Source organism: Anopheles merus, chromosome 3R, assembly GCF_017562075.2.
Source record: "Anopheles merus strain MAF chromosome 3R, AmerM5.1, whole genome shotgun sequence".
Classification (NCBI taxonomy): Eukaryota; Metazoa; Arthropoda; class Insecta; order Diptera; family Culicidae; genus Anopheles; species Anopheles merus.
Window position 1 is genome coordinate 47,635,197 of NC_054084.1, and position 9,541 is coordinate 47,644,737.

Here is a 9,541-nt window from a genome sequence, read left to right on the forward strand (position 1 = left end):
TCAATGCACTCATGTCTTTATCGTTACAGCACTAGAAGAATTAATTAAACATTACTTACAGTTAAAAGCTGAAAAAGTCGAACAATAATCAGCACATCCGCTAATGCCGCACTTTACTAGAGCGTTACATTTACATAATTCATTGATAATGTACGAAGTAGGAGAATTATTAGCAGAAGTTATTATTGCCGGTGTTCTACTGTTTTGTTGCTATGGTAAATCAATGCTGAGGTAGTGATCTCGCTAGCACAAACGTGAGTAAAACATTGCAGCAAGAGCTCCGATGAAATGGCTTGATTGTGTTTGTGTTTGATAAGATTAGTAAGTCGTTGGAGAATGAACTAGCAACAAACAAACAAGCTCAACACGAATACAAAGAGCAAGCAACAGTCGGAACGATCGGAATATTATAGTCATACGACTTTTCATCCATTCGGGCCGCCGTTCCAAAACAACAGCTAAACAATGCTACACTTTCTAGGTTATGGGGAGCAGCTTTTCTCGGCACTTTTCTCGATGACGACAGTATTTTTGCACCGAGCAAAAATACTCGCTTTTTACACACAACGTCAGATGACACACCAGCCAATTAAGCAAAGCGTCCCACGAGCAATAGCCGAAAACACTAAAAGTATGATTTTTTCAGCAACCCTATACCGTTCTTTAAGGTCACCGTGACCATCTAGTATGCCCAAGAGTTGCAGTGCAATGCGCATGCAGTGAAGGTGAGCGGCAACAATACAGGGCAATGATATGGAAAGTGCACGAAAGGCGAATATGACAACACGCGCATAATGGACATGAACGGACACAACAGAAACAATCAGTAGCGGACGCTAGACTAGAATCTGTTGTGTTGCCGTCTTTCGAAACGATGATAGGGAAGTGCATTCTGCGAGAAAAGCTTTTTATCCCAGCAGCAGTACATCTTGCTGGCGACGCACACTGGAGTGCAGTATTTACACGAAAAATGATACGCAAGAACATCCACGACAACTTCCGATGGCCGGATCCGGAGTGCTCCGTTTTCTTATCCTCTTCGTAGTCGCCTGTACCGCGATACTACCTCAAACCGAATCACACTCCTCTTATCTATCGATGGATGGAGCTTCACTACGCCGAAAAAGGCTATGGACCACGACAAACTGAGCCCGAAGAGCAACGCACAAGATAGGTTACGGGTGCAGGAAGAGGTAAAAAATAAATACGATCGTATCGCGAATCGATGGATGATTCGGTCACTAATTAGGCCGCGACGGACGGGTCGGTGAAGCGTTGCTCCGGCGTAAAGACACCTACGATCAAATACTTTACGCTGCAGCAATGCGTCAGGCTAGCAAAACGATTTGTACGATTTTCACACTTTCAGCCGTTCAGCTGAGAAAGAACAAAACCAAAAACCTTTTCTTTTTCACTTTGCACGGACGATGATTTCCAACACCAACACCAAGCTGTCATGGGCGCTTCCGCACTGTCATTTGCCATCCGACAACTGACATTTGTCGGAAAACGTGACAGACGCTGCACACCACGAAAAAAAAAATCCACACCGGCTTCCCCTTCGCGACACCCGCTTTCACCGGCCCGTAAGCATGTGCGTTCGACGAAGCTGCAACCACGAGAATGTATGCAAAGGTCTGCTTATCTGGCATAATCTAATCAGCAAACGGACACTTTTTACGTTTCATCCTATCGCGCTTATGATTTCATGCATTTTTTTTGTTGGCGACACATCTTATCTCACACAAAGCTCCCATGCGGAACGGTACGGGGCACAGTACATTCTCGGTCGAACCGATCGGCTGAAGCTTAGTCCGTTTTACTAGCTGTTAACGTACCTTTCTGCCGAAACACACTAAACACGACAGCACGATAGAGATCGAAACGATGCCCTTGCTCTTTTACTGCAGTTTTCAATCTTTTTCACAAGTTGCAGCTATTTGTTTCGGAATGTAAATCAGCAATCAAAAGCCCGACGCTTCGCCGCTGAACGTTTCTCCGTCTTGCAAACTGTGTGAACATGAATAGACTGGTGGTCAAGGAGTTTGACATTTCGTGGAAGGAATTTGTTTCAAAATAGAAATGCTTTAATTTGGGAGTTACATTTTAAAACAAATTAATTTGTAGTGCTCTTTACCACTGAAATTCGCAAAATATGTATCATTTTTATGAACCCGAATCTAAATTTGGAGTAATATTGTTTTCTCTATTATTTCTTACAATCATTACACACAAAAGCGATATTTCCAGGTGATCGTTCGACGTTACACGATGACCAAATATTGTATGACGTATGACCATACAACAGTTTCTTCAGTCAATTTCATTTATTTCATGACTACTATCTTCGGCTCCTTCACTTAACGATTTGGATTGTCTACAACCGTTGAAGCAGCTTTTGCGCGCTGTTCCTTGATCGCGTTCACGATGTCAACAACTAAGGGATGGGAAAATTTATTTTCCGTCGAATCAAAAAACTCTTGCAGTTTTTGTGGACAACTGTCCCGTTTCTCGTATTCGTATGCCTGCATCACCATGTCGAGCCGGTCGAGATCTTTCACGAACTTTGCCTCTGGTGTCTTGCCTTCCTCGTATTCCTGACAATAGTCAATAGTTATCGTTATGCGAGTAGTTGGAACAAGTTCTCAATGTACATATTCGGCTTTACTTACGTTGAACAGTGCCAACATCTTATCCTTGTTAGGGCCAAGTAAACTGGCTATCTCTGTCATGGCGGAAAATTCTTTCAGCAATTTTTCCTCGCGCGAAACACCGCAGTACGGTGTTATATCGCCTACGATTCCTTCCGCCAGATCGTGCACGAGGGCTTAACGAACGGAGAAAGAAAAGTAAATTACAATAAAATGATTGGAATGTTTAATTGCAAGCATAACGTTTGCTTACACATTTCCATTACTCGGATCCTGTCCAAACCGTGACTATCTTCTAGAAAAAATGACATCATCGCCATTCGGTACATGTGACCCGATACGGTTTCGCAGTCTTTAACCTTTCTCAAGACCCATCCGGTCCGTTTTAAATGCTGCAAAATAAAAAAAGTATGTTAATCTCATTCGTCAATCATCGTGATACATTCGCAATACATGATGATGAAGGGTTACCTTAACATTCCCTAAGACCTCCATGAATTTGATATAATTATTCATATCTATCTTTTCTACGCGGATTACAGACCGTTAAGATTTATTACACTACGTCTATAATTTCGCAATTCTGGCACGCTGGTAAAAATAATAAATAGAACACCAACACTGGGTTAAACAAAACTGAACCCGCAAACTTCTACTCCACGCTTGTAGAGTTAAACTAAATAATGCTTATTCTGCAAACGCATGATTTCTTTTTACCAGGTTGCGAAGTATGCCAAGAAATTTGGTTTTATTTTCTAAAAATGGATCACAGGCAGATAAAATATTATTTTTGCTGAGTAAAACCGAAATGCTGCCTATTTGTTTTCATCGTGAAAATTTTGACATCGCTCGCCGAATGCCGAAGGATGATGACAGTTCAACAAAAAAAAAAGATAATGCAGGGGTTTTCGATCATTTCATAGGATTGGTTCGAACAGTGGTTGGTTGGCATGGTTTGGGAAAATACCCATATAACCAAGATACCGAAAACGCCACCAATTTCTTGTACTAAAAATCTAGTTCCATCAAACAAAGCTAAAAAACTATCAGTTTGGTGGGTTACGCCACACGGCCACAGAAGCAGCCACTACAATGTTGTTGAAGTCAGATTTTTATGCACGGGCAATTTATTTGCTCAACATGTTTCACCTGTGTTAAAATGTTATTTAATTGTGCAAAGGAAGCAATCAAACATGTGTGTTTAAGTTGGTTTATTGAAAAACAATCATTTGTAATATGTGTATATGTGTGTTTGTTTACTTGCGAATGAACTCTGCCATTTCGCTGGTCAGTGCATAGTTTATAGACTAATAATATTGCTGAAGTTGAAGTGCAGTGATGTTAGTGAATAAATTTAATCAACCGAGGAGTTAAAATCCTGTCCAGCATATTGACCTTAGCCAACCCTTTACCAAACTTTTCCTCAAAGCATTTTTGGAAAAGGTGGGATAAGAGTGGGCAAGATAAATACATCGGGTCGGAACTGGCAGCTCCGATTGTTCTAAAATTTAGTGGGTTGACGACTGAATCGACCACCACAAATCCACGTAGGTTTGAAGTGGTTTTACAGTGGGTTACGGACGATTTGGTTATTTGGGTAGGGTAACTGTACCAGTTTTCGGCAGTGTACCTATTTTCGGCAGGGTAGCTAAAAACGTGAAATTCTGCACAAATGTGGTAAAAAATTTCACAAAACACAATTTTGTAGTGAAAGTGTAATTATTTGATATTCACATACGAAGTTTCACACCATTTCATTACGTATTTTTCAAAATATCAAATAAATTGTGCTTTTTTTCGGCAGTCCAAGTGCCACAAAACCACTAAACGACCACTAAACGGCTTCTAAACGACTCAAGTTCTCTACCTAAACGGAATATAGAAAGACTTCGTTTAGCAGACGCCAAACGACTCATGCATTCTAAAAATAGCAAAAAAGCTGGTGGCGCTATCTGTTGGTGGGATACCCCAACCAGTTGAGCTTCATCGCTTGGAGGAGAGCTTTCTCATTTCCTCTGTACTGTTGTATGGTTTCGCATTGAAGTTATGCATCGCTAGAACTAGAACGGCGATACGATTGTTTAAATACTAAACTCCAACGGAAACCACCAGCACTGAAGCAAGTGAGATTTGAGCAATGGTCATTGGTGTTGATACCCACGTATCTAACCATACGACCATTTATATAGATTTTTGCTCAGAAAGTTAGAAGGCTATATAGGTCATAATAAAATGCAACTTGTCGAAACACATTGCAAGAAAAGGATAGCAATATAATGATGAGTTGTAATACGCCATCTATTGATCAAACCAATGAAGCTGTGGAGCTTTCATTTTTTTTCTATGGATATTCAATTTTCCAGTCGTTTAAGCTTAATCTGTGGCGCTTGGGAGCTTTGCTGTCAGCCAATGGTTCTGCAGGTTTTGTGATTAAGAGAATCAGAACAGTAAAACAATGAAAAAGTGGTGTATATTAAAGATTTTATGCTTATTTAATTTATTCTAACTTGTTCGGAATTTTAAAATCACGATAAACAGGTTATTTTTCACTTTAAATGCTGCCGAAAATAGGTACACAGCAAGGTGTATGGATATTAGGAGGTGAAGTGCTTCAGAGCAAATTGACATTTCACGACTTGACATAACAATACTGCTACTCCGGTATTAAAATTCGGAAGGGCTGGAGGGGGGTATAGAAAATTGTATGCGATTTGACATAACAATACTCAACGATGGCGCCCGGCAAACGCGCTAATAATTCACCTTCTAAATAAACACACCTTGGTACACAGTAAATGTTCATTTTTGACAGCTCAATGTTGTGGGCTCCTGCCGAAACTCGGAACAATAACACACCTTGGATTTGGCTGAATATTCCTTTTAAACTTGATCAGAACACTACAATGCGTATATCGACACATAATATGACCTTTCTTGACCAAATATCACCAATTTTACGGCAAACAATGCACTAACTTAAGAGAAAAATAAATATTTGTAAGCCAATTCGCACCGTACGCTATAACCATCAAACTGTCAATGGCTGCTCTGTTTAAACGTCGCATGAAAATGGCTGTCAAAACGGGCCAAAATATGCAACATAAAATTATTAATTAAAGAGCTTTTTAACATCAGTACTAGGAAAGTAAGAGTGTAAAATTGCTTTAAACATTTTTTTTGTACATATTTACATAGAAAATAACATTTTCTGACCCGTATTCGCGCTGCCGAAAATAGGAACACAACCTGCCGAAAATAGGAACAAACTGCCGAAAATAGGAGCAAAAGCAATGTTTGCATTTTTACGAATATTTATGAAAAAGGGCTTTGAATCGGCAAATAAAAAATAGTGTAACATATTATGATAGTTTATCAACCAGAATAACATCACTTTCATGAAAAATAATAAAAAATGTTTATTTGTGAGCAGTTTTTGTGAAACTGCTGCACTAGCGTGCCGAAAACTGGTACAGTTACCCTAGTGTCTAACAGTTTTACAACACGTGAATTTTCGTTTCAAATTGATGTCTGGGTGAGCAAACAGGACAAAGGAAGTTTTAAATATGGATTCAGCTTGGACAATGGATAAATCCAAATGACAAAAAATAGTATTTCATGGCAAGATAAAAAGAAAAGCAAAAATAATATGCAATCCCACGGCATGGGCATAATTCCATGCGCTGCCAAGTTGGTCACCTCTGGCCTTTGAGGAGATGGACCTGTTGTGAGAATGACAGATGACAACAACAAAGCAAAAGCTGTAAAATAAAAATAAATACCGCACCGAACCAAACCAAAATCAACGCAATCAACCGGAACGAATATTAGATAAATAGAAGCGCCTGGCTGGTAGAATCTGGTACTTACACCCTATGTTCTATCGCCGACTTTGAACTGTCGAAGCTTTGAAACTAAACAACTACCTCAGATTCTGAGCCGAATCTTGCACAATTCGACGTAACAGTGAAAAGCGATGTTCAAAGTTTCCCATAGCAATGCAGTTTACAAAGTTTTGCAGGCACAAGTGAGGTAAATTACCGTTGGCATAGCTTAAAAAAAGAAAACGTATAGCCGAATTTACATGCTCCACATTTAACATTGCAGGTATACACATCGAACGCACTACAATGTGTTAAAGCTACAACCGAACTGTTCAGCGAGGGACGTTCGAACAGCTTTCATTCAACTTTCGAAAGAAGTATGAAGTCGAAAGGAAGTGTTGTTTATTTGGAGAAAATTCACTCGTTGCTGTTTCAATTTTCCTTTTCGCGTTACAGCTACATCCTGATGCGAATGTAAGCAACCAGGCAAAATATGACAAAAAATCGTTTGTTGAGCTTCTGGAAGCGTACAAAGTTCTCAGCAAACCGGAAAGCAGAGCAGCTTATGATTACGAACTATCGCTTAGCAAGAATCCCGGTAATCAGGTGTTCCATAGGTATTGAAACTTGCGTCGTCATTGTTCTCTACCTTGAGCTACGTAAATCTCTTAACAAATTCTACTTATAGACCATGGGCTGCGAATACGATGCATTATAGCAATGAGGAACAGCCCTACTACGGAATAAAGGGGGTGAAAAAGGTCAGCAATTGGACAATTGTGTTATGCTGCGGAATTTTCATGCTGGTCGGCATCGTACTGCAGGCTGTTGCAATCAAGTAATTCGTTATATTTCATGTGGGATGCAATATGGGAATGTAACATGTTTTTTTTTTGCTGCAGCAAATCGTTCACTTTTCAACGAGATCAGCTAGATGAATACTCAAGGCAGAATGCGATCACCCATGCTGAGGTTCGCGAGGAGGCGGAAAAATACGGAAACAAAGCACAGATAGAGCGCATGAAAGCAAAGCTGAACAAGGAAGGAATGTGGTAGAAATGTGTAAATAGAGTTTTGTTACAATGATTTACAAAATGTAAAAATATATTTGTAAATAATAAAATATAGCAGTGGTGTATTAGATAGCTATGAAAATAGTCGTTGTTTCGAAATATCCAAACATTTGCTGAGAAAAGAGCTGTTAGTCAATTTTCAATGAGATGATCGAGCTGGCGGATAAAAGAAGCTACCAAGTAGTGGCTTTTCTTATAAATGATAACGAGAAAATGAAATGAAAAAGATTATTGTTTTTTCTCCATATTAGACTCGATTTGAGTACATTAAATTTTTTAAATAAAATAACATTCCACGAAGAGCTTTCAGTATAAACAAGTTAGGTCATAAATATTTATAACTGAATTTAAAGAGCAGTTAAAAACCAATCTAGAGTAATGTAACACATTATTCAGACTTACATTTGCATTTATTAAATTGTTTACTTCTCTCGGGAATAAAAATCATTAGCTAAATTCATAAATGTCGAATAATATTATTACTTTGAAGGTTTAAGTGATTTTATGGACTCTTTCAGACATGAATATCCACGTGGTAAATGCGGCCGACGATGACTTTCTCTCTCTTGTTGGCCTGCTCACGATAGAGCACGTCGATATGACATGGTCCCTGACTGCAGCCTCCCATCCATGCAGACACCCGATCTCCGTCAGGCCTCGCTTCACCTGATCCACCGCTGTGCTCCCCTGTGGCTTATGCCGAACTGAAGATCGCTGTCGAACACCTTCTTGGAGGGTCATGATTCCGGCATCCTCCTTTGTAGACCTTAAATCAAAACATCATAACGTCAAGATTTTATATTGGCATGATGCAGGTATTTGATATATTTAGTTAGTATTTTACCATCAAAAGGACAGTTAAATGTTCACTCTTTAACTAAAGGCTAAAGTCAAAATGGCCGTCAACGCTGATCCACGAACAGAACTGCTTTAAGAACACTGGACTATACCATGGGAACCCGATTCTGAATACATCAGCAGTAGACCGCCACCGCAAAACACTAAATAAGTAAGTAAATAATTGTAAACATTAAGATTAAATAACATTGTTCTCTGCTCGATCGATAACGTATCGGCAGATGACATCGTGAATCGGTTTCAAGAAAGTGAATACGTATATCCTACTATATTTTGATCCATCATTTTTAAACTTTAACGATCTTTTCACAGAATAGATGTTTTTTTTTAATATTTATGTATCTTATATCATGTATTTAACGAAATATATTTCCTTTTCGTAAATGAAAATATATTTTTTCATTACCTTTGTCTCTACGGTTAACATTTGTGTGTGTGTCCTTAACGCGGAGAGTAAAACGTTTTCATATTTAAACTTAAATAACACCTACGGACATGAGTCTTAATTCTTTTCGCAAAGAAATTGGAACGCGACTCTCTTTATCTTTTTATGTATTTAAGTTTACATACACAAATAATTATATAACATCGCTGTTGTAACAGTATAATTATTTGAAGTTGAAAAAAAACTCATGTCTTAACAAACGGTTACATTACATTATATTATAAATTACATGTGTAATCATCGTCCTTTAAGAAATAATTCTGAATAAATTAAACAGACCTAAACATGATTCAGCACTAAACCATTTTGTTCGACAGTTAAGAATATATATATATAGCTTTTTATTTTCTTTATATTTTTTATTTCCTGAACAATATAGATGGGTTGTTCTATCAGCAAAACTGAATCTGAAAAACATACAAAATGTTATATATTTTTCAAAAACTACTCTACAAAAAGCAAAAAAAGTATGTAAAAAAGTACTGAATGACGATTTAAAATTGTTTGAAGTCTGAAATAATTTGGTAAGTTCATATGAATTTTAAAAACATGTGGAAAAAATAATTCCCAGAAACATATAAAAAACAAGCAAAATTTTAAAATCTTCTTACTGTTTTCAATCTGAATCTATGTTACTATTTACTTCATAGTGTTCAAAAGTTATAAAATGTGTTAATAAAAACCAATTAGTTC

The 9,541-nt window shown here is 38.0% G+C and overlaps 3 protein-coding genes across 4 annotated transcripts in view; 1 reads left to right on the forward strand and 2 right to left on the reverse strand.

Annotated features, from left to right (window-relative positions):
• Positions 1-1,769, reverse strand: part of LOC121596542 (GMP synthase [glutamine-hydrolyzing]) — a 5,166-nt gene extending 3,397 nt beyond the window's left edge. The window contains exons 1-2 of one of the 2 annotated variants that reach the window (XM_041921580.1): positions 1,402-1,769; positions 1-31 (exon numbers count right to left, since the gene is read on the reverse strand). The exon at positions 1-31 is cut by the window's left edge and continues 83 nt beyond it. In XM_041921580.1, the coding sequence (XP_041777514.1) occupies positions 1-31; positions 1,402-1,485 (115 nt within the window). In that variant the 5' untranslated portion in view covers positions 1,486-1,769. Of the gene's footprint in view, positions 32-963; positions 1,059-1,401 lie in introns of those variants that run through there. The other variant, XM_041921581.1, reaches the window with a different exon arrangement.
• A 275-nt stretch (positions 1,770-2,044) lies between these two features.
• LOC121596544 (5'-deoxynucleotidase HDDC2) lies at positions 2,045-3,528 on the reverse strand. Its single transcript, XM_041921584.1, has 5 exons — positions 3,369-3,528; positions 3,123-3,242; positions 2,905-3,043; positions 2,673-2,827; positions 2,045-2,597 (listed from the first exon to the last, which is right to left on the reverse strand). The coding sequence occupies exons 2-5, from the start codon at positions 3,165-3,167 to the stop codon at positions 2,361-2,363; spliced, it is 576 nt and encodes a 191-aa protein (XP_041777518.1). The 5' UTR covers positions 3,168-3,242; positions 3,369-3,528; the 3' UTR covers positions 2,045-2,360.
• A 2,597-nt stretch (positions 3,529-6,125) lies between these two features.
• Positions 6,126-7,635, forward strand: LOC121596543 (dnaJ-like protein 60). Its single transcript, XM_041921582.1, has 5 exons — positions 6,126-6,680; positions 6,756-6,849; positions 6,929-7,089; positions 7,161-7,310; positions 7,375-7,635. The coding sequence occupies exons 1-5, from the start codon at positions 6,625-6,627 to the stop codon at positions 7,526-7,528; spliced, it is 615 nt and encodes a 204-aa protein (XP_041777516.1). The 5' UTR covers positions 6,126-6,624; the 3' UTR covers positions 7,529-7,635.
• The last annotated feature ends 1,906 nt before the right edge of the window (positions 7,636-9,541 follow it).